Source organism: Chrysemys picta, chromosome 23 (assembly GCF_011386835.1).
Source record: "Chrysemys picta bellii isolate R12L10 chromosome 23, ASM1138683v2, whole genome shotgun sequence".
In the NCBI taxonomy this organism is placed as follows: domain Eukaryota; kingdom Metazoa; phylum Chordata; order Testudines; family Emydidae; genus Chrysemys; species Chrysemys picta.
Window position 1 is genome coordinate 316,854 of NC_088813.1, and position 24,809 is coordinate 341,662.

The 24,809-nt window shown below is 50.8% G+C and overlaps 1 protein-coding gene across 8 annotated transcripts in view; it reads right to left on the reverse strand.

Annotated features, from left to right (window-relative positions):
- Positions 1–5,655: 5,655 nt before the first annotated feature.
- LOC135977218 (maestro heat-like repeat-containing protein family member 7) overlaps positions 5,656–24,809 on the reverse strand; it is a 45,631-nt gene continuing 26,477 nt past the window's right edge. For 6 of the 8 annotated variants that reach the window (XM_065576779.1, XM_065576778.1, XM_065576777.1 and 3 more), the window contains 2 exons: positions 24,406–24,566; positions 20,022–22,411 (listed from right to left, as the gene is read on the reverse strand). In XM_065576779.1, coding sequence (XP_065432851.1) covers positions 21,880–22,411; positions 24,406–24,566 — 693 coding nt within the window. In that variant the 3' untranslated portion in view covers positions 20,022–21,879. Of the gene's footprint in view, positions 5,748–6,171; positions 6,224–9,800; positions 9,865–10,251; positions 10,344–10,475; positions 11,377–12,497; positions 12,617–12,786; positions 12,925–13,484; positions 13,661–20,021; positions 22,412–24,405; positions 24,567–24,809 lie in introns of those variants that run through there. The other 2 variants (XM_065576782.1, XM_065576784.1) reach the window with 2 other exon arrangements.

Genomic DNA, 24,809 nt, shown 5'->3' on the forward strand with positions numbered 1-24,809 from the left:
TGATTGGGCCCATTTGTACTAGTTGGGGATCTGGCCCATGGGTCCCAAAGCTCCCTGGGACTAACCTGACCTTTTATTCAACCCGAGGTTTCAGTTTTATTTGACGCATCAGCAACACCCGGTCTCCTGGGCCAAAACTCCGCCCCCTAGTCCCGCGGTTATAGAGGCGTTCTTGGCTCGCTTGGCCTGTATCAAGTCCCCCCGGGCAAAGGCCCTTAGTGTTTGGAGCCACTCTCGGATGTGTAATGCGTACTGGGTGGTCCCGAGAACTCACGTCTCCTGGGCTTCCCACTCCTCCTTCAGGAGGTCCAAGATCCCCCTGGGCTGCCTTCCATACAAGAGTTCAAAGGGCGAGAACCCTGTCGAGGCCTGGGGTAGCTCCCTTATGGCGATCAACAGTGCTGGCAACAGTGTATCCCAATGTGTAGGGTCCTCCTCCACGAACTTCCGTAGCATGGATTTCAAGGTGCCATTGAAACGTTCCACCAGGCCATCTGTCTGTGGATGGTAAACAGACGTCCAGAGCGTTTGTATGTGGAGGAGGCGACACAGTTCGGCTATCAGTTTGGAGGACACATTCGTGCCCTGGTCTGTCAGGATTTCCGCAGGTATCACAACTCTAGCAAAAATCTTAACTAGTTCATTAGCAATTGCAGGTGCTGTCACCATTTTTAGGGGAACGGCTTCTGGGTAACGTATCGTGTAGTCCACGATCACTAGGATGAAGCGATTCCGCGTCTTGCTTCTTTCAAGGGGGCCGACTAGGTCCATCCCAATCCATTCGAACTGCGCCCTTAGCAGTCCTGCCCCAAATCCCAGGTGAAAGGTGTTAGTCTGGACAAAGGAACGTCAGCGACCTAATCACAGCCTAGGATCTAAATGCTCCTAATCCCTCCAGCGGCAGCATGGCAGCTGGCATTTATGATGGGCAAGAGTGGAATTCCAGCCCCATGGCGCTGGACACCCACATGCGCTCTGGGACGTGCTGACTGCCATGCTGTGAATCCCAGAAGTGGGTCCCAGAGGTGGGACTGTTGGAGAGCAATTGCAGCCCCAGTTCATCTGTGTTTCTGATTGTTTCAGGAAGTGCTCAGACATGAGGGGGTGGTACTTCCTGGCCAGACAGTCAAAAGTGTTAGTGTCACCGTAAGATAAACCTCTCTCCCAGACCACACCCTCTGATCCACCTCTTCCACTCCAGATCCAAAAAACCCAGATATCAGGTCTTGTCAAATGGCACCTGGACACACAAGCCGGAACTCGGACTGGCCGGTTGGCAACCCTAATCCTCCATGAATTTATCTAGTTCTTTTTTGAACCCTGTTATAGTTTTGGCCTTCACAACATCCTCTGGCAAGGAGTTCCACAGGTTAACTGTGCGCTTGTGAAGAGACTGTGCACAGTGTGAAGATTGATCCCATTGATAGATTGTCAGCTCTTCATGGCAGGGATTGTCTTTTGTCTTGTGTTTGTGCAGCACCTGGCACAATGGGGCCTAGTCCATGACTGGGGCGCCTAAATCGTATGGTAATATAAATAACAAACATATATACAGCACCTGGCACAATGGACTGGGGCCGTTAGGTCCTACTGAAATCCAAATAAATAATAACAACAACAGATTTGAATTGCACTGGGCATAGGGCCAGAAACCTATGCCCTAGGGAACCAGTGGTGTCAAGAACCTAGCTCTGGGTCTGTTATTGTCCATGTCCTTAGCTGCTCTTGTCAACACAAAGCTGAACCGGGGGTGTTTTGGTGGCACTCCCTCTGGAGCTGCCTGTATTGTTAACAGTTTGCAGGTGAAATACAGTCCAGAGCCGAACTTGCCGTGACCTAGAGTCTGGTAGGTTTGTTTCCTGCCATGGCTCCGTGTTTGATGTGGCTCTCAGGAGGTCAGTGAGAACGTTTGCATGCCCATGAGTCATCCTGTGGCTTGAGTGTAAGCGGGGGAATGGTCCCGCTATTGTGGGGAACTTTCCTGGCTTCTGCACTACCCCGGTGAAGTGGGCTAGCGAAAGGATCCGAGTCCTCGCTCCCACTTCCTTTACCCAGAGGCCTCCCTGCCCTTGAGGACTCCCCTTCCACTCTCCTGTCTGGCAGTGTCCTCGTAAACCCCAACAAGGCTGGGCCCAGGATTCCTGGGGGGCTCGACCCCCAACCCTGCTGTGGTCACCCAGGGCAGGGGCTAGGGTGTCCCCACTCCGGGGTACTCTCTCTGCACTGGGCACCTCCCTGACCCACTGATCATTTCATACAATTTAAAGCAAATACAAGTTGTTTAATTAACAATTAATTTTAAAAAAGAATAAGGAAAAATGGGAAAGGTTAAAGGAAAACATCACCCCACTCTGTGGCAGGGAACATTACAAACAGTGTCTCTGGTACGTCAGGGCAGTTCAGTCTGTTCCTTGTAGGTCCCAGGCCTGCTTCTCAGGCCCTGGCTGTGCTGCAGAGACGCTGCGGGTTGGACACTTGCTTTGGTGGTGGCCACACGCTCTCAGGCTCTAGGTGGCAGGACCCTTCTTCCCAGCGTCGCCCCCGCCCGGTCGGGGTTATGATCCCCCTGCAAGTCTGGCCTGCAAGGCCTCTTGGCTGAGGCGTCTCCCTGTGCTGGGCCCACTGCCCAGGGTCCCCCTCACTCTCCCCAGCTGCTCACCGCACTCGGACTGCACACGGCTCCGGACTGCCCCAGCCCCAGCTCTGGACTGCTCCAGCCCCGGCTCCAGCTCCACTCTGCCTCAGCACGGCTGCTGCTGCTGCTCTGCCTTCAGCTCCCTGGGCTGCTTCTCTGGCCTCTCTGGCTCTGGTTGCTGCAGCTCTGCCCCCAGCACAGGTCTGCTCTGCAGGCTGCTTCTGTGACTCTGCTCCCAGCTCTGACCTGCTTCCTGGCTGCTTGTCTGGCCCCTCTGGCTCTGGTTGCTACAGCTCTGCTCCCAGGGCAGCTCTGTTCTCTCTGGGCTGTGCTCTGGCTTTGGGGCTGCAGCTCTGCTCCCAGCACAGGATCTGCTCTCCCTGGGCTGCGTCTCTGGCTCTGGATCTGGCACGGTTCTGCTCTCCAGCTCAGCTTGAGCCCCTGCTCTCTCCTTAGCTCGGCCCCACTCAGTCTGACCCAGGCAATTCCAATTCACACGGAGGACGGGACCCACCCTGGCCTCCTGTCATGCTGATTAGCCTGCCCGCCCTGTCAAACAGGCTTACCTGGAGCATTGGCCTCTCGCCATTGTTCCTGGGGACTGTCAGTCTCAGGGTCCTGATTTCCCATCGACCCCTCCCCTTTTAGTGCTGGGAGCTAGCCAACCAAAACACCCCCACTGAATGTTAGTAAGGGGGCAACAGTCCCCTTACATGAGCAATGCAGAACAGGTGTGTTTTCCCCACAGAGAAGTAAGCAGAGGTGTGGATCATTTATCCTGTTACCTCTGCATGGGGCAGAGAAAATTAAAGCTCTCCGAGTGTTTCAGGCTTTTATCTACACATGAACAGGAGGAGGAACAGGAGCAGGCCGTGATGTCAGAGAATGCCAATGTGTAGGAGCATCTGCGGGCACCTGAGGATTTGTTTTTGCAAGACCTTTTAACTCATGATTGTTTACCTCCTCATCAAATGTCACTCAGATTTGGTCTGATTTCCCCCTGGCCAACTATGAATCTTCCAGCCTGCACTGCTTGGAATGCAGGAGCTGGAGGTCCTTTGTGTCAATACTGAGCCAGTGGGGCTAGGGGGCGCTCTGCTGCTGGACCACCTGCCGGAGGAGCCGTAAAACTGAGATCCCAATCAGGGGTCGTTGCTGAAGAGCCCACACCACTTTTTGCCAGAATTGGGGGGTTACCCCCACTCTCCTGGCTAAATTTCTAGGTAGGAGATGAATCAAGGGTGGGCAAAGCAGAAGATGAGGTAGAGAACAAGGGAGGGAGGAAACAGGTGGGACCAGAGAACAAGGAACAAAGATGGAGGGAGAGAGACACGCAAGGAAGAGGAACAGATAGAATGACCCACAGGGCAGGGGAAAGGGTGATTTGTGATGAAGACAGAATGATAAAATGGAGCAAGAAAACAGAGAGTGGGCAGAGCTGGGGGACGTCGCTTGTAGGTGTTTCTTCTTGAGAGAAGGCGGCTTGTGCTGCAGGTAGGGTTGCCAAGCCTCCAGGATTGGCTTGGTGTCTCCATGAATTCAAGATTACTCTTTAATTAAGGATTATGTCATGTTAAGAAACCTTCTGGAATACGTCCAACCTAAATTGGCAACTCACGAGGAGGAAGTACCTTTCCCCCTGCCAAGGGTTAGACGCAGAGGCAGTAGGGCCAACACCCCATGTTCAAAAATCATGTCATGTCCCCCCAAATCATGAGGTTAATAAATCAATAAATGATTTGCTCTCTGGTTTTTGAGCCTTTGGAGTTCACATTTTCAAGTATTTACCCACAGCCATAAAATCTAGAGCGACTCACTTGAAAGAAAGGAAGAAGAAAGCTGAGATTCTCTTTCAAAATGCCCGGCTGAGTTTTCGAAAGGAAAGGCTGAACTTGCTCCACTGTGAGCCAACAAGCACCACTTGGAACTACAGCCATTGATCAGACTACAGCAGGCCCCCCGGCTTTGCCCCCTGCCCCCGAAGGTCAGCATTAGGGCTGCTGACTTTCTAATCACACAAAACCGAACACCCCTGCCGTAACCCTTCTCCAAGGCCCCTTCCATTGCCACCCCATCACCGAGGCCTTGCCCCGCTCCGTCTCCAAGGCCCCACCCCCGCTCACTCCATTCCCCCCGCCCTCTGTCGCTCGCTCTCCCCCACCCTCACTCCACTCCCTCATTTTCACCGGGCTGGGGCAGGTGGTTGGAGAGTGGGAGGGGGTGAGGGCTTCGGCTCGGGGTGCGGGCTCTGGGGTGGGGCCAGGGATGAGGGGCTTGGGGTGCAGGGGAGGCTCAGGGCTGGGGTAGGGTGTTGAGGTGTTGGGGGGGTGCAGACTCTGGGAGGGAATCATAGAGTCATAGAATATCAGGGTTGGAAGAGACCTCAGGAGGTCATCTAGTCCAACCCCCTGCTCAAAGCAGGACCAATCCCCAAGCTTGGGTGCAGGAGGGGGCTCAGAGCTGGGTCAGGGGGTTGGGGTGCAGGAGGGGTTTTGGAGTGCGGGCTCCGGGTGGTGTTTACCTCAGCCGGTTCCAGGGAAAGGGCGACATGTCCCTTGGCTCCTAGGCGGAGGCGCAGTCAGGCAGCTGTGCACGCTGTCTCCACCCTCAGGTGCCACCCCTGCAGCTCCCGTTGGCCGCGGCTCCCAGGCAATGGGAGATGCGGAGCCAGCGCTCGGGGTGGGGGCTGTGCATGGGGCTGTGGCCGTCCCTCCATCTAGGAGCCAAGGGACATGTCACTGCTTGCGGGGAGACGCGCGGAGCCAGGTAGGGAGCCTGCCAGTCCCACGCCAACCGGACTTTTGACAGCCCAGTCAGCAGTGCTGACCGGAGCCGCCAGGGTCCCTTTTAGAGCGGGTGTTCCGGTCAAAAACCGGACACCTGGCAACCCTAGCCAGGATGCTTGCAGCCAGCAAGATTCCTCTACTATTAAAGGTGCAGTGCCCAGAAAAGAGAAGGCCGACATCTCAGTCACATGGCTACAAGCAGCCTAGTGCACAGTGAGGAAAGTTGGCCGCAAACACTTGGAAATCAGCAGCAGCTTTATTATGCACCAAACAACTCTATGCCGTGTTAACTCTGGCCCGTACTTCTGTGACGCTTGGAAAGGCTCCTATGAGAGGGGGAAAAACACAGTAAAAACAATGATCTTCAGCTATATATTGATCTTCCAAACTCTCTGTTTCTAGCCATCCAGCTTGCATCTAAACACTCTACACTCATATTAAAACGACCATCGTTTCCACCTGAAAGGACCACGTTTCCTGCCCCTCTAGGGTTACAGGGGTGTACCCAGGGCCGGCACAACCCATTAGGCAACCTAGGCGGTTGCCTTGGGCGCTAACATTTGGGGGGCGGCGGCCGGATCTTCGGCTGCCCCCGTTGTCGTCAGTATTTCGGGGGCGGGACCTTCTGCCGCCTGTCAGGGGCGGCATTTTGGGGGCGGGACCTTCCGCCACCTAGGGCGGCAAAAACGCTGGCGGCGCTCCTGGGTGTACCTAGAGCTGTAGTGCACGGCCCGTGTACGCTGTGCTTACCTCGCTAGTCCTGGAACAGTTCCTCGGGAAACAGCACCTCAGCCCTTCTGGCCTGGAATAGGAAGAGGAAGGATTAATCATCCAAACACATAACAGCCCATGTCACCGTGGGGCTGAAGGGCTCCTGCTACTCAGACTGCATCAATGGGCACAGAGACCGGCCATAATCTGATTCGCTGCAAAGGGACCTAAGAGGAGAAAAACGTAGGGGAGGCAGAGCATCAGCGCCACCCTGTGGTGAGTGGCTTACATGACTAGTTTCTGCCTTACTTTTTTGGAAGAATAATACAAATTCCTAACTAAGGGGGAACTGTTTCCTTGCAGTGAGCCCAGGACAAATTCCCACCAGAGGGGCTGCTGCTGGGCTAGGGTGTTAACTTGGACCCTGCCTTCCTTTGCAATCCCCAAGCCTCTTCAAGCGCAGTCAATTAGGATTCCAGGAACAGAGGTGGTTGCTTTGGGTAGGTCTACACTTGGGGCTATTTCGACCCTGCTAGCACGGGTGTAACAGCAGTGTAGATGGTGAGGCCTGGCTAAGGCAAGTAAAGGGACGCTTGAACCCTATGGCTATGCACCCTACCTGCCCATGCAGGGCCTCCCGTGTCTACGCTGCTATATTTAGTAGGGTAGAGTCCTGCCCCTTCCCCGCTGCCAGAGCCTTTCCCCACAGCAGTGAAAGATTCCAGTGGGGAAAGGCTCTGGTGGGGGGAGGCAGTGCGGAATGGCACCGGCAGCTCCCCAAGCTGAGCCTGGCTGCCCTCCCTACCACAGCCTTGCACGTGTAGCTACACGCACCCTACGTGCTGACGTAAGTGTAGACAAGGCCTTTGTGTAATAAAGGACAGCGCAGGATGGAAGAGGGACAGGGTCAGGATTTAAGGATCATGGAAGCTTTTTTTTTTTGTTAGCTGCTGTATGGAGATGGCAGCTGTGTTCGTAAAGGAACCCCTGTACTACAGAAATAGCTCAGGGTCTGGGACAGGGTGTCACATTTTTCCTTGTCCTTCTGCACCTCAAAACTTTTTTTTTTAAAAGGCTCCTAGTCAAATCCTGCAGTTGGGAACCCAGTGTGCAGTGCACACAGCCTAGCTACACACCAGGGGTTATTGTAATCAGCGACTGCCCCAAGCCACATCATTCAGCTCTGGCTCCGGATCCAGATCTCAGCGTCCCCAAGTCCACCAGTGCTGGGTTTGGGGTTTCCAGTCTGAGCCCATCTCTCACTGCCATGATCATTTCAAAGCCTCGGCCAACACCCTCCAGTGTCCTGAGTCACTGATGCTGCAGGGCTAGAGATCCTCAGCTGGTGGGAATTTGCAGAGCTCCATTGCCGTCCATAGCGCTGAGCCAATTTGCACCATCCGAGGAGCTGGTTCTTGGTCTCTGGTACTGACTAGTGAAGGACTAGCTATAGGCATTAGCAGACTGAATCAAAACTTGAGTTCCATCCAGTCCAGGACCCCATCTCTGACAGCAGCCAACACCCGATGGTTCAGAGGAAGCTGTCAGAATCTCACAGTAGCAGCTGTGGAAGAATCTGTCTCCCAGATGGGCTTTCTACAGATCTCTAATAGGCCTCTGTCCTTATTCTCCCCCAAAGCGGAATGACATTAGCACAGGAAGGAACAAAGGTACCTGTTCTAAATAGAGTTCAGCCTGAGAATTAGTCTGAATCCAATATGCTGACAGGCTGAAAAACATGAAGGGCCCAGCCGGCTCTGTAGTGCTCTGCGCTTTCCCAGCCAGCCAGGTCCTTCCTGAAGCCGTTGTTCAGAAAATAGGGGTCTCCTCAGATTCGCCCTGGGCTCATGTGCGCATGGTGGCTGGGGTGGGAGACTCAGTGGGGACAAGAGCCAGAGTCAGTCCAGAGCGACTGTAGGAGAACTACGCTGCGAGCTGGACTGTCCCCGTCCCAGGCAAACCGACAGGCTGCTTTCATGGTTAGCGTGGTCTTGCCTCCAGCTTTCCTGTCTTACTTTTAAGCAATTGTCCTGACCTCCTGAGAATGTGAATAACTCCCGTAGGCTCTCTGACCACAGGGACCACACTCGCCCGGAGCCTTCCCCTTGCCGTCAGCTCCCTCACTCCCTGCCCATAACTCTCCTCCCACAGTCCAGGGACCAGTTATTTTGCCCTTTGCTGTATTTTGTCTAGAGTCTCCTCTGTAAATGTGTGTGTGTGTGGGAGGGTGGGGGTGGGGTGTGAATTGCCATATGAAAGGTGGCGAGGAGAGAGCTTGTCTCTAGCTCTACAGAGCTTTGATCTCCTTGCTGTGATTCACACCCTTACTGCTGCGTAATAGAGGTGAAGGAGGCATGGCCCAGTCTAGTGGCACTAGCCCATTTCAGTCATGAGGACAGAGGTTGCTGTGCTCTGGGTTTATCCTGCCAGCCTGGGGCTGGCCAATCACTGTACTGTTATGTAATAAGGGTCCCCTGTGGAACGCATAATGAGCTAGTCAGGGTCAAAGGTTACTTGGTCCGTCCTCAGCCATGAATTTTAGCAGGCGGATGCTGCTCCTCCCTCTTTTCTCCTCTTTGTGGACTTTGGCAGTGCCCAGCAGTTCGTGTGTTGGGGGATCAACAAGGAAAAAAGAAGTTTAGCAACAGCAGAGAAAGGGGAACCCTGGATTAGCTTTATTCCAGCTCAATCATCACACTATTAATGACGGAAATGGTCTCTGCTCTGTCCTTTGTAGGGCTCAAAGAACACATTCTCTTCTCCATGGGCCTGGGCCAAAGCCCATTAAAGACAACAGAGAGACTGACTTCCATGAGCTTTGTTTGGATCAGGCCACCATGAACAAAGAGGGGTTGGATTCATTCCTGCGTCTCTACGCTTAGCCTATAACCATCTCACTGTCCACTATTTCCTTTGACTGACGGGCTGGTCTCACCCTCACTCAGATCCCGGACTAAGGAACTGGATCTGGGGAGTTTGTACCCAATATCCCCCACCTCTTCCCTCTTTACATCTGAGGGTCTCTCTGATGAGTCCTCGCTGAGGACTGTCAAGTCATATTGCCCTGGCCTGATCTTCTTTGACTAAACACCAGGAAATACGGGCTTCCAGGGCTCCATCTGTGTCTTTGCATTAACCAGGTGTATCTTCCTGCCTCATTTAACTACCAGGCTCCTCTGATCAGCGAAGCAGCAGAAAAGCTTCCTGACTCAGGATACAGAGTAACTCTGCTGCTCAGTGCAGCATCTGCCAACCTGCCAGCCTTGAGGCCCAGCCTGTGAGATGGTTCTGCAGATCCTAGGCTCAGTGCAGATCCTGGCAGCTGCGTGGGAATGTGCCTGAAAGCCGCTTTTGTGCGCCACCCCCACCAACTTGGAGGCCATCTGGCCATTGGGCCAGCCCCCAGCATAAAGCAGAGAAGCCTCGGGGATGCCGCAGCCATGCCCCCTCTCCCTTGGGAACACCTCCCTCTCCTGAGGCTGGGAGGAGGGTGGTGTTGGAGCCGATGGCGCCCATTACAGAAGAGGATCATCACACAGTGGATGACCAAAGCACACAGTACAAATTAGACCCCATTGGTGCCATGACAGGGCCTCTGCGCCCCCATTGCCATCTCCTTGACCCACACCTCTGCTTCCTCACTGCACTAACCTAAGGATATTACTTACGTTCACGTACCAAGTCCAGGCCTTCTGATCTGGGTCTGTCTGCCGGCGTGCTGGACAGTGCGCCCTAGGGAATCAACACAACAGCTCTCCTGTCAATGCTTACATTCTCCAGGGCGAACTTTCAGAGGTTCAGCCTCTCAACAAAGAGAACAGTTTTCAAGACGTCTCACGGGAAATCAAACGCAGTCACAATCTGGGAAATTACCGAGGGACTGATGGCCAAATGCTACACTATTTCCACTGTTCCAGAGGGATTTCCTCAGAAGTATCTGGATGATTATAGTTTCAACACAATCCCTGCCTTTTACATAAACCCCAGGCCACCCCACTTACAGGTCAAGAAATGAGGATGCAAGGTGCCCCAGACATACATATGGGGCACTGCCAGTTGTGAGAATATGGGACTGAGCAACGCTCTGCAATCTCAGTTCAACAAGTCAACAAAACTTACCTCAGCAAAGAAGGCAACTGAGGTGAGCGTGTGCTTCTTCCTGCCCCACTTGGGCCTTGGGCCTGAAATCCTTCCCTCTCTCATGTGGGGCTCTGGAACATAAATACCCATGAGTAACAGGGACAGCAAGCTCTACAGAGCAAATCCGTACGGCAGATGGTAGAAAGAATAGCTTATACTATCTATCTATCTGTCTATCTATCATTACATGTTAATTCACTTACAGCATCCAGGCATCCCCGTTGTAGCTGAATGGCTCACAGTCAGAAGCTGGGATGTATCTGTTGAGGGGCTGGATTGTAGGATGAGAGTCCATGCATAGGCTCAGGCCAACGTCTTCCTATGTCACTGTCCAAAGTCTGGCACTAACATTCCTATTCAGGCATCTAAACGAGTGGATTGATTTTCAGAGGAGCTGAACAGCCACGGCTTCGGCAGATTCGAGTGGGAAGTTCTTGGTATTCAGCATTTGAGAAAGGTCAGGCCATTTATTTAGGTGCCTGAGTGTGGCATTGCAGCCTCTGGCATGGGTCGTTTACAATGAATACGGAATCAACATCATCTCGGCACGACAACCAAGTTCAGGATCTAATCGAGCTGTATCCTCTCTGTACTGCTGTACGGTTGCGAAACATTGGGACTGCGCCACTCAGTGTGGGCAAAGCTGGAGGCTTTCCACATAAAATGCCAACGTTGTATATTGGGCATAGAGTGGAATGACGTGTGGTAGCCCTAGGAGAATGATAACGTCCACCTGAAATCCAAGCAGTAAAATCCCATCTGAAATACTCTCCGAGGAAAGATCTGCATTGAGGGGCCGTTGTGATCCCCGTTCCTGCTGGGGAAATGGAGGCACCAAGAGGGTCAGCAAGCCAGCAGCAGAGGTGGGCTCAGAACACTGTGCCTCACTGCCTGCCCAGAACTCAGTCCACTGGGTCACAGCCACCTCGTCGTTTTCCAGTTAACCAAGCCTGGGCTCTCACCTTCCCTGGTTGGGTTGCCAGGATACCGAGTCCTCTTTAGACCAAGTGAACGGAAAACTGGGCTGGGGTGTTTTGTCCACTCCTCGAGACGGTCCAAAGTGTCTGGATGTGGGAGCTTCTTGGCCTCTTCGTAACGCAGAAGCTGAAAACAACACAGAGCGAATCAGCAGCAGGGTGCTTACCGGAGAACTTTGTGTCAGTTCTGTGGAGAGGCATCATAACCTCCATGTTGTACCGTCCATTGCTATACATCAGCCCCACTTTGTGTGTGACACCCAGTCCTCCCACTGACTTCCTGGCCGTTAGCACTAGACTCAGCCATAGGCGTTAGCAGAGCTGCTCTACCCTCCAGGAGAACATGTAGGGCAACAAAATGTTCAGTGACCATTTGTATGGCGGACTCTTGTGCATCTGGGGGTTTGCCAAGAGCAGCCGAACCCCTCGTGGTGACCCTGTGAAGCAGAACAAGCCGCTCTGAGATAACGCGAAAGCTGGGACTGAGAAATCAAACCCCTGAGTTGAAATCCTGACCCCACTGAAGTCAGTGGAAGTTTTGCCATTGATCTCAATGGGCCCAGGATTGGACTCCTGGTGAGGAGAGAATTAAACCCCATCCCTTAATGAGTTAGATGAGGAGACAATCCCTGAAAACTGTCAATAGGAACTAGCCAGACAGAACCCGTGGAAATGGGGAGGACAACCTAGTGATGGACTATAGAGCCACCTCATTCCTGGTGATGTGCCTCTAACTAACCCATCCAATAGAGAAGGTTAAAGATTGCTCACCACATTCAGAGCTAACGATCCTGCATCTGGGGGAGCTTTTACCATGATCCTCTCTCCTCCATACCCACTCTCAATGCCCCTCTTTGCTTTTCCTTAGTGACTTCGCAGGGAGGAACCTTTCATGGACCTGCAGAAAGGCTGATGCCGACAGGAGACCCAGCTGCCCTTCTGGAGAGTCCAGGCTGATGCTGTTCTACAGAACCTTAGTTTCTTGGATATTCCCATCAGGCTCCTGATTACAACTTTGGAGCAACCAATGATCCCCTAAAGGATCCATCTCAGATTTTACACTGAGCGTGCTGGGACAGGACTGGGGGAGCCTAGTCAGTGCTGCATGGACACCTGGCAATGTGGACATGACCAATAAAGCTCATCGTTTATGTAGCGCAATAATGAGTCTCAAAGGCTTGATTTAAGGAGTTGCTCACTAATCTAGGACACAAGACCCAATTGCTCTCATCAGCTAATGAAACTTACTTCTACAAAGAAGGCCATCATGGTCAGCCTGTGTTTCTTCTCACCTCTGTCGAGGAGCGGGGGTCACTAGGTCCAGCAGCATCCTTGTGGTCTCAGGGCAAGCATAGTGCACCATGGCTCTGTGACACAAAGCAGAAATACCTTTGTTAGTAAAGGAAGAAGCACGTTCTGCAACAAGGGGGTGAGGGGTCAGCTTGGGGCCACATGGCAGCCCAGAAGTGAGGAATGTTTCATTCTGGAATTGCCCCCACTAGCAGGACTGACTGCATGGAAAACGCTTGTGTATTACCTGGCCAGCAGGCTCACCCCATGGAGGTGATCTTGGGGGCTTTGTAGGAGGATCCAGCCTTGCTCCTTCTCCATAACAGTCAGCTCGGAACGGCAGCCAACACAGAGAAGCAGCATCTTTATAGCCTCCACTGCAGAGCTAGATTCAAACAACACACCAGCGTGACTGAGTGCCAGGAGCCCCCTCATGGTAGGTCTGTCAGGGAGTGACGGATTCACTCGTGTGTGGAAAGACACATCAATGGTTTAAATAGAGCTTAGGAAGGCACAGGTTCGTGACTGGGGTTCCTAGGCACCATAGTAATACAATTTAATAATATGAAGAAAGAGAAAGAGTTCTGAGCAAATCCTACAGACAATTGCACATCAGCACTAGGGCATGTCAATGTCACAGAACAGGAGAACTTCAGCCCTTTAGTGTCGGACCCACATTCCTTTGACACACTGGCAAATTGGCTCCCACTAATTTCTCCCCATAGCTGCTGGGGATAGTCTTTCTACTTCCTCTGCAATGCATTGGTCGGTATGTCATTTACCACTGAGAGACACCCTTGCAACCTAAGCCCTGCCTGCTAACTCCCTCAGAATTAGAGAGTTATGGAAAACCTGCAGGGGCACATGAGAGCTGGAGAAGAGAACTATGGCTTCTCTATGACTGTCCATGTAATTAGACCGTTGACTTTCCAGTAGGCGCAGTACCTGGTGTGGAGGCTCTACCGGCTGCTTTCCCTTCCAGCGACGTTATCCCCTGGTATGCTCTGTCCCAGGCTGAAATGGATTTCGACAAGAAGAGCCATTAGCAGCTGAGGATAGAGGCGGTTTGTGGCATCTTTGGACTTGCTCACCGAGATCATCTCATAGAGGGCGCATGTGGCCTGAAGAGGGAACAAGACAGAGACAAGCTTACTTGGAAATCCTACTCCCTCCTGCGTCAGTTCTCAGGACTTCCTGCTTATGTGCTATGAAACTCCCCTGATTCATGGAGAAACAAACCGAGTTAAACTGCCCTGAGCAGCAGGGCGGGGGAAGCCGGGCACTGGCAGGTTGAAGGCTTTGCCTTGTGGAGTCTGGTGACACTAGGCTGCATTGCCACACAGGGGACCTAGCTTTGATTTCGGATCTCGCAGAGCTTCCTGACCTGCAGGGGCTGCAGAGACAGCATGCTTGGGGTGGGGGTAATGCCTCATGGGACTAAGAATGGGAGAGAATAAATTAATGAAGAGAAGAGTGGCTCTTTCATCAGCTTCCTCGGCATCTTTCTTCTCCCTCATTTGGACTTCCACCATCATTCTTTCATGCTTGCATTGTTTCTTGGCTTCCAAGTGCCTCAGAGGGGCCTTTTCTTCTGCATCTGGGGTATAGGGGGGCTGAGACCCTGCTTTTTGGTCAAAGTCCATGAGCAAATCTCTCAGTTCGCGTTCTGCGGCTTTCTTCTTAACAGATAGCCCCCTTTCTTTACATACTTTTTCAAGTTCTTTTGAGTCAAGACTCTCATAGGATTGTGATTCACCCATTGTAACTCATCTTTAACCCTTAAAACTCTCCATATCAAATTTAAACTTTAAATAGTGTTGGGTTATGATCTTTAAGCCCAATTGACCTGTGGCATGTGACTCCTGTGCTGACTACGCCAATTGTCACGCTCTCTGGAGTGGTTCACAACTGTGAGTGCCAATCTTAGATCAGACTGTCATAGAACAGGGCAGGCACCCCAAACTAGTAGTATATTCTATAATTGGATTTCACAAAGCCAGTAACAATTGTGCATTCCTGGATTACAGTACCAGTTTTACCAAGGACAGTCTTACCACAGACAGTCCCCTTAGACATTCCAGCCTATCTTGCCACCCAGACAAACTGAACTTTGTGATTAAAGGTTATTAAAACCGAAAATCACACCACATCAGGTTACTCCCAACCCCAAAGGGTCAGTCACTTACCCTAGGTCAATTGGTACTCTGGATCTCACACCAAAAACAACACTGGCAGCCAATTCTCTAGTAAACTAACTAAAGATTTATTAGCTAGGAAATATAAATGAGAGTTATTGAGAGGTTAAAGCAGGTAAAATACATTAACAGGTGAGTCAATATTTGTAAATCCCAAATGATAGCGGAGATGTAGTAATCTCTTGGTTTCCTAAAAGTCTTTTCAGGAACCCAGATATTTCTGGGGATCTCCATTTTGCATTTGGCATCTTCCCTGTAAGAGTCCAAACAGTCAGAGATACAGGATCATTCCTTGACATCTATTTTATAGCTTTTCCAGAAACCAATCTGAACAGTGTCTTTACCCAAGTGGGTTTTGATGAGTAGGAAATTCAGACTTAGTCTGTGAATTCCCGTTGTCAAACACAGTAGCCCTTGCTTTGAAGTTAGCAGTCTTCTTCATTTACATTTCCAAGTCTCCAATTGTGTTTGATGGGTAATTTAATTGCAGGGATATACACGATGCCAATGTAATGTAATAGCAAACAAGAATCCTTCATACTGTCATGGATGGATATAAACTGTTCAGGAAGGACAGGCAGGGCAGAAAAGGTGGGGGAGTTGCGTTGTATGTAAGAGAGGAGTATTACTGCTCAGAGCTCCGGTATGATACTGCAGAAAAACCTGAGAGTCTCTGGATAAAGTTGAGAAGTGTGAGCAACAAGGGTGATGTCGTGGTTGGAGTCTGCTATAGACCACCAGACCAGGGGGATGAGGTGGACGAGGCTTTCTTCTGGCAACTAGCAGAAGTTGCTAGATCGCAGGCCCTGGTTCTCATGGGAGACTTTAATCACCCTGATATCTGCTGGGAGAGCAATACAGCAGTGCACAGGCAATCCAGGAAATTTTTGGAAAGTGTAGGGGACAATTTCCTGGTGCAAGTGCTGGACTGCTCAGAGCTCCGGTATGATACTGCAGAAAAACCTGAGAGTCTCTGGATAAAGTTGAGAAGTGGGAGCAACAAGGGTGATGTTGTGGTTGGAGTCTGCTATAGACCACCAGACCAGGGGGATGAGGTGGACGAGGCTTTCTTCTGGCAACTAGCAGAAGTTGCTAGATCGCAGGCCCTGGTTCTCATGGGAGACTTTAATCACCCTGATATCTGCTGGGAGAGCAATACAGCAGTGCACAGGCAATCCAGGAAATTTTTGGAAAGTGTAGGGGACAATTTCCTGGTGCAAGTGCTGGACTGCTCAGAGCTCCGGTATGATACTGCAGAAAAACCTGAGAGTCTCTGGATAAAGTTGAGAAGTGGGAGCAACAAGGGTGATGTCGTGGTTGGAGTCTGCTATAGACCACCAGACCAGGGGGATGAGGTGGACGAGGCTTTCTTCTGGCAACTAGCAGAAGTTGCTAGATCGCAGGCCCTGGTTCTCATGGGAGACTTTAATCACCCTGATATCTGCTGGGAGAGCAATACAGCAGTGCACAGGCAATCCAGGAAATTTTTGGAAAGTGTAGGGGACAATTTCCTGGTGCAAGTGCTGGACTGCTCAGAGCTCCGGTATGATACTGCAGAAAAACCTGAGAGTCTCTGGATAAAGTTGAGAAGTGGGAGCAACAAGGGTGATGTTGTGGTTGGAGTCTGCTATAGACCACCAGACCAGGGGGATGAGGTGGACGAGGCTTTCTTCTGGCAACTAGCAGAAGTTGCTAGATCGCAGGCCCTGGTTCTCATGGGAGACTTTAATCACCCTGATATCTGCTGGGAGAGCAATACAGCAGTGCACAGGCAATCCAGGAAATTTTTGGAAAGTGTAGGGGACAATTTCCTGGTGCAAGTGCTGGACTGCTCAGAGCTCCGGTATGATACTGCAGAAAAACCTGAGAGTCTCTGGATAAAGTTGAGAAGTGGGAGCAACAAGGGTGATGTCGTGGTTGGAGTCTGCTATAGACCACCAGACCAGGGGGATGAGGTGGACGAGGCTTTCTTCTGGCAACTAGCAGAAGTTGCTAGATCGCAGGCCCTGGTTCTCATGGGAGACTTTAATCACCCTGATATCTGCTGGGAGAGCAATACAGCAGTGCACAGGCAATCCAGGAAATTTTTGGAAAGTGTAGGGGACAATTTCCTGGTGCAAGTGCTGGAGGAACCAACTAGGGGCAAAGCTTTTCTTGACCTGCTGCTCACAAACAGGGAAGAACTAGTAGGGGAAGCAAAAGTGGATGGGAACCTGGGAGGCAGTGACCATGAGATGGTTGAGTTCAGGATCCTGACACAAGGAAGAAAGGAGAGCAGCAGAATACGGACCCTGGACTTCAGAAAAGCAGACTTTGACTCCCTCAGGGAACAGATGGGCAGGATCCCCTGGGAGAATAACATGAAGGGCAAAGGGGTCCAGGAGAGCTGGCTGTATTTTAAAGAATCCTTATTGAGGTTGCAGGAACAAACCATCCCGATGTGTAGAAAGAATAGTAAATATGGCAGGCGACCAGCTTGGCTAAACAGTGAAATCCTTGCTGATCTTAAACGAAAAAAAGAGGCTTATAAGAAGTGGAAGATTGGACAAATGACCAGGGAGGAGTATAAAAGTATTGCTCAGGCGTGCAGGAGTGAAATCAGGAAGGCCAAATCACACTTGGAGTTGCAGTTAGCAAGAGATGTTAAGAGTAACAAGAAGGGTTTCTTCAGGTATGTTAGCAACAAGAAGAAAATCAAGGAAAGTGTGGGCCCCTTACTGAATGAGGGAGGCAACCTAGTGACCGAGGATGTGGAAAAAGCTAATGTACTCAATGATTTTTTTGCCTCTGTCTTCACGCACAAGGTCAGCTCCCAGATTGCTGCACTGGGCAGTACAGCATGGGGAGAAGGTGACCAACCCTCTGTGGAGAAAGAAGTGGTTCGGGACTATTTAGAAAAACTGGACGTGCACAAGTCCATGGGGCCGGATGCGCTGCATCCGAGGGTGCTAAAGGAGTTGGCGGGTGAGATTGCAGAGCCATTAGCCATTATTTTTGAAAACTCATGGCGATCGGGGGAGGTCCCAGATGATTGGAAAAAGGCTAATGTAGTGCCCATCTTTAAAAAAGGGAAGAAGGAGGATCCGGGGAACTACAGGCCAGTCAGCCTCACCTCAGTCCCTGGAAAAATCATGGAGCAGGTCCTCAAGGAATCAATTATGAAACGTTTAGAGGAGAGGAAAGTGATCATGAACAGTCAGCATGGATTCACGAAGGGGAAGTCGTGCCTGACTAACCTAATTGCCTTCTATGATGAGATAACTGGCTCTGTGGATGAGGGGAAAGCAGTGGATGTGTTATTTCTTGACTTTAGCAAAGCTTTTGATACTGTCTCCCACAGTATTCTTGCCACCAAGTTAAAGAAGTATGGGCTGGATGAATGGACTGTAAGGTGGATAGAAAGCTGGCTAGATCGTCGGGCTCAACGGGTAGTGATCAATGGCTCCATGTCTAGTTGGCAGCCGGTTTCAAGTGGAGTGCCCCAAGGGTCGGTCCTGGGGCCGGTTTTGTTTAATATCTTTATTAATGATCTGGAGGATGGTGTGGACTGCACTCTCAGCAAGTTTGCAGATGACACTAAACTAGGAGGCGTGGTAGATACACTAGAGGGTAGGGATCGGATACAGAGGGACCTAGACAAATTAGAGGATTGGGCAGAAAAAAACCTGATGAGGTTCAACAAGAACAAGTGCAGAGTCCTGCACTTAGGACGGAAGAATCCCATGCACTGCTACAGACTAGGGACCGAATGGCTAGGTAGCAGTTCTGCTGAAAAGGACCTAGGGGTCACAGTGGACGAGAAGCTGGATATGAGTCAACAGTGTGCTCTTGTTGCCAAGAAGGCTAACGGCATTTTGGGCTGTATAAGTAGGGGCATTGCCAGCAGATCAAGGAACGTGATCGTTCCCCTTTATTCGACATTGGTGAGGCCTCATCTGGAATACTGTGTCCAGTTTTAGGCCCCACACTACAAGAAGGATGTGGAAAAATTGGAAAGAGTCCAGCGGAGGGCAACAAAAATGATTAGGGGTCTGGAGCACATGACTTATGAGGAGAGGCTGAGAGAACTGGGATTGTTTAGTCTCCAGAAGAGAAGAATGAGGGGGGATTTGATAGCAGCCTTCAACTACCTGAAGGGGGGTTCCAAAGAGGATGGAGCTCGGCTGTTCTCAGTGGTGGCAGATGACAGAACAAGGAGCAATGGTCTCAAGTTGCAGTGGGGGAGGTCCAGGTTGGATATCAGGAAAAACTATTTCACTAGGAGGGTGGTGAAACACTGGAATGCGTTACCTAGGGAGGTGGTGGAGTCTCCTTCCTTGGAGGTTTTTAAGGCCCGGCTTGACAAAGCCCTGGCTGGGATGATTTAGCTGGGAATTGGTCCTGCTTTGAGCAGGGGGTTGGACTAGATGACCTCTTGAGGTCCCTTCCAACTCTGATATTCTATGATTCTATGATTCTATGATTCATTAGTTAACATAAACTTTACACATCAAGTTCATTCTCATCTTTTAACACCAACGCACACTTTTGATCTAGGGTTAACTAATTACAGGGATATACACAATACAATAGCAATCAACAGGTTATAAAGATAAGTGTTTCCTTTAACTTTTCCTTTGAACTAAACAAACACACAGGTGAACTGCCTGATTACACTACAATAGCTTTTGACACTCCTTTGATTTCTATTAGCATCTGAGTGAGCTGGCACCAGGGCAGACAGCGTCACAGGGGTTTCTCAGAGCTCCAACATGGATGCGATGAATGGAACCCTCCCCCAAGGGTTTGTCAGGACATTATGGAGTAGCCCCAAAATGGAGGGGATAGTCTGTCCCTGTAAAGGTAGCGGTGCTAGGGGTCAGCCCACCCTTGTCACGTGGCGTGACCCTGTCAGATTTTGAGATGTCTGATATAAGTAAGGAGCTGGGAAATACTGGTAGGGAAGAAGTGGTCCAAGGAATAAGTCGTGTTCAGGAGGAACTCCTGTTATGTTTCTGTAAGGACCTGGGACCAGGAGCCTTGCAAAATGGGAGGGCCAGGACTCCCCTCTCTCCCAGTGAATTGGGATGAGTTTTAGGAAGGGGATCAGCATACATGCTGCCTCCTCCCTCCTAGCAGAGAAAACACCAGCAGGAGAACGCTGAACCCAGGGGTGCTGGAACACATTGTGTAGTGGGGGTGCTGAGAGCCATTGAACCAAACTGTAAACCCTGTATTGTTGTACTTAAAGTACTGCACAGGATCTTTTCAGGGGGAATAAGACAAAACGCCACATTTATTAGTAATACATGTATTCATTAACTCTGTATTATATGCATATAATATATTACACTTACACTCACACACACACACAAACACACTCCGTCTTGTTGTTACCAATTAGTTGCTCCCCTTAACTTAACTGGCCAGGTGAGTTAGATGGGGGAGGGGGTGGAGCCGGGCTTCTGCCGATCCGGATCGATGCTCCCATGTTGACAAGACGAGACCCGGGTCCTCTGCAAGACACCTCACTTTTATAGCAGCTTTCCTTTTATGCAAATTTATACCAGATTTAAACTCTGTGTCTGTGTCCATTGGTCCTTTGTGCTGCTTTCTTTTGAGTGTTGTCCCGATGCTGCAAAGAGGGTGTTTCCAAAAGAAGGTGCTTGCTTCTAACCCCCGAGGCTGTCAGTATGTCTGCTTGTCTTTAAGGAGCCCACTTGACACGTTTTATTGTCCTTGGGTCTGGCTCCCAGCCCCTCTCCAACAGTTGAGGCTGTCTGGAGGTGCTGCCTTCCATGCCTTGCTCATCCACACCTCATTCATTCAACAGGGCAATTGATTAAGAGTGTGGGGGGAGAGCTCTTGTTCTACTCCTAGCAAAAAGAAATGTTTCTTCTATCTTATTCTATCCTTAGGAGCTATAATATTATACCAAGGGCAATGCAAAGTTTTTAAATGAGGCTTTGATACAAAGTCCCATGAAAACAGAGGTCACACGTGGGTAGACCCACCACAAGGTTATATGAAGAGGCACAATGTAAAGTCATATGAAAATTATTAGAGATTTATCTACATTGTCCCCCTTTTGACCTCTCAAGAACAATTCTTGAGTGGTCACCATATAAATCTTTTGTATTTGTTGCAAACAAACCAAACAATTATAACCAGGTGAATATAACTAAAGCCATTACAATTGACTAAATACCAGATATAACATAAACACAAATGCAAACAATTCTAATTATAATAATTGGAAATACAACAAAACCATTACCATTACAATAATTGGGTACATTGACAAACAAAATGAGGCCCAAGTTTGATGCTGCAATAGCCATCAAACAATAAAAGTCACTGAGGCCAGGACCTTCTTAAGCACACACAACAAATAAGATTTTGTAGGAGTACCACAGTTGTTATGCAAGGTTAAGCTGATTTGGACTTAAACTAACGTTTAGTTGCCAAAATGTTGCAGAATTTCCTATTTTTAACAGTTGTTCTCAGAGATTTCTGGGGACCTGAAAGATGGGGCCATACAATTATGGGCCAAGGTCTTACAGGTTATGGAGGCCCAAGAACTACCCTTTAGGGCTTGGGGAAATAGAACCAGAGTGCATAGAGGAAAGTGTGGAATTAATAATAATACAAGCAAATGTAACTAACAATACAAATGTATTAAGAACAAAAATTAACAACAAAATGATTATTAGAGAACCTAACAAAACAAAACAAAATAACCCTGATGCACTGGGGACCAAAGTCTTTTGGACACAAGGGGTGATTGATAAGTTGGATGGACATGGGGGAAGTAGAGAGAGGAAAAGACATTTGCCCTGTCTAGTGTAGTATCCCCTCTTTTTCTGGACCCAATGCTAGCACAGGACACTACTAGAGACAGACACAGAACATGCAACACAGAACACTGAACACAGACTTTGTCATGACACTATAACCATGGTATTTTATAACTCTTCAGCTGGTGCCAGCTCTCCTGATGTTCTGGTTTAGAGCCTGAAAGATAGAAGCTTGGGTGGGAAGAAGTCACAAGGAGCCACAAATCCAGGGCAGGAAACGCAGAAGCTGCAGACCCATGGGAGTTGCTAACAAGCAGGAAAAAGGGAGGAGCAGCTCAGGGAAGTGGTGAGGGATTGAAGGAACAGTCCTTAGCAGCCTATCATGGGGTCCGTGGGCTGGAACCTAGAGCAGAGCTCAGGTCTGGGTTCCCCAGCAAGAGGCAAAGTACCGACCTCAGGACTAAGAGACCAAGAATGATGAGGCTCTGATGGGGGCTGAGGGCCTGGCACAGAGGCCACTACATGTTGGGTTTTCCCATATTGAACTTTTCTGTTAACCCTGGAAGAGGTGACGTGGCCAGAGGGCCAGACCATGGAACCTGCGGAGTGTTGCAGAACCAGGAGGCTGGACAAGGGGACACCAGTGTGGAATAAGCCCTGCAACATCATATCCTGGCATGACGAGGCGCGTTGGCGGTGAGTGTGCCTTGTGACAGAGACATAGGATAGATTTAACTGTATGGGGCTATGGATGTTCAAACAGTGACTTACGGCAGCAGACGTGTGAGAGGCTTGGTGCTCAGAGCTGTGGTAACTCTGCAGCTTCACAACCAGGTTCTCCATCACCTGTCCTCCGAGGGCTGGGTCAGCAGATAGGAACTGCCATAGCTCGGCCGCATTGCTAGAAATTCAGAGGGACTGGATGGCTTAGGAGAAAAGCTATTAAACCTCTTCACCAATGTAATCTCTTTGTAAGAGAAATCCTCCTGTGGAGCCAATGCCCTGCCCAGCAGTGCAGTCCCCAGAGCTTGTGCAATTCAATGTGGAGCATGAACAAGGACTCCATGGACCTCAGATTGAGAATCACTGGCACAGGATATGGAGCATTTCAGCTCAAGGCTGCCAGTGTGAATCTGGCCTCAATTGGTCACAACCTGTTACTGGCTGATGGCTAATACCGAGAGGCTGATGGCTAATGGCTAAGACAGCTTCTCTGGCAGCAGATGTCCTATATGAAATGAACTAAGGGTCTCGGACCAGTGCCCAGTGCACGCTGTCCACATTACAGAGTCAACCACCATACTTGGCCCTTGTTGGTAGGTTCAGGGATTGAACGGGACATGGAGGCTGAATGAGCCTTTCTTGCCTAGTCGGCAGCCCCTCCAGCTATGAGCTCAGAGTGTTGTTAGGGGCAGTGTGGAGGAAGCTTCATCGTCACTTCCTGGGCTGCAGCTGAGGTCTTCATTATCCAAGGGTGTCAATGGGGTACCTTTCACCAGTATTAAATTCCCTTTAAAAAAAAAAGGGAGCGGGCATGCAGCAGCGTGGCTCAGACCTCCGTAGTGCTCAGCCAACAACTGTGTGAGGGAGGGTTTCAGTGGAGTCCTCTGATATGCAGGGCTGGCTCTAGGATTTTTGCCGCCCCAAGCAAAAAAAATTTTGGCCGCCCCCACTTTTTTTTTTCGTGCCCCCCTCCCCCAGCCCCGCCCCAACTCCACCCCTTCCAAACCCCTTCCCCAAATCCCCAGTCCCGCCTCCTCCCCCGGGCGTGCCACATTTCCCCCCCCCCATTGCTTCCTGGGGGCCCCCGCGACCTCCCGCCCTAGCTCACCTCTGCTCCGCCTGCTCCCCTGGGTGCGCTGCCGCTCTGCTTCTCCCCGCTCCCTCTCAGGCGAAGGAGGGGGGGAAGCGGAGCAGTGGCGCATTCAGGGGAGCAGGTGGAGCGGAGGTGAGCTAGGGTGGGGGGGCGCAGGAAGTAACGGGGGGTAGAGGAACCACTCCCCGCTCCAGCTCACCTCCGCTCCACCACCGCCACCTCCCCCGAGGGAGGGGGGAGAAGCGGGGCGGCGGCGGCGCGCTCAGGGAAGCAGGTGGAGGCGGAGTGGAGGCGAGCTGGGGCGGCGAACTGGGGTGGCGGGGGCACTTTTTCCCCATGCCCCGGAGTCAGCACCTATGATGGCCGGTTCCAGAATGCCGCCCCTAGAAATGTGCCGCCCCAAGCACCTGCTTGTTTTGCTGGTGCCTGGAGCCAGCCCTGCTGATATGGATTGTTTTTGGAACTCACTGCTTGGGATCATCCATCATAAAACCACGCCTTGCGTCATCACTGTTGCTCAACTTTTCCTGCCCAAACACAAATGTACTTCAGACAGCAAACGTTCCACCTAGACTCACTATCTGTACGTTCAGATGAAGGAGAACGGCAGAATGAGCTCTGCACTTGCCAGCCGGAGTAGCAAAGGGATAGTGAACTCAAGAACACAGACTTAAATCCACCCCCTGCTCCAGGACCCATGAGCACTGACCGTAGGTGCGGGGGACTGTGCTTTTGAGAACCCCTCCCACAGGCAGATCTCTAACAAGTCCCAGGGGCCGGGAGAGGGGGACTGGGAATGAGAGCTCCTGCCTTGCACATGGGGAGACACATTCAGGGAATGGGGGAGAGGAATCTCTGACAGGCGGATTTCGCTCGCTGTGGTTTGTGGCTGAAAAGAGAAGAGCCATCAGGAGGAGAGGGCAGGTAATTTGCCCCATGTAGAGGGGGGAGATTCAGTCCTCAACAGTCAGTGCTTTATACTTTGCCTTAGTAAGACCAAACAATGTGCTCAGTGGTGAGGTTCTCATATAGGGCCTCAAAGGATCACGCGAGGCCTGAAGAGTGGAGGCATTTCGTACCTGTCTGTAGGGAAGGAGTAGTCCAGAAGGCATGAGATCACTGTGTCCAGATGCTCCGCCTCGCCAGCCAGCAGGGCCACTAACTTCTTCATCAGGGTCCTGGAGCTGGGCTGCTGGACTGAATCCAACCGGCTGCAAACCCCAGCCACAAGGTCTGCTGCCTGAGAGAGAGGGAACTAGATGAGACGGGACAAGACTCTCATCCCATCCTGCAGCTGGGGCAAGAGGGAACCTCAGCATCCCTGGAGAATCAGAGTTAGCCTCTAGGTTTTGCCTAAAAGTCACAATTTCCTATATTACTGGCAGGGCTCATTTCAGAGCCTTACAAGGTGCATTGTTGCAAAGACCACATATCAATGGCTCAAAGGAGATGAGTCCTATCTAGGCACAATACAGGGGTAACA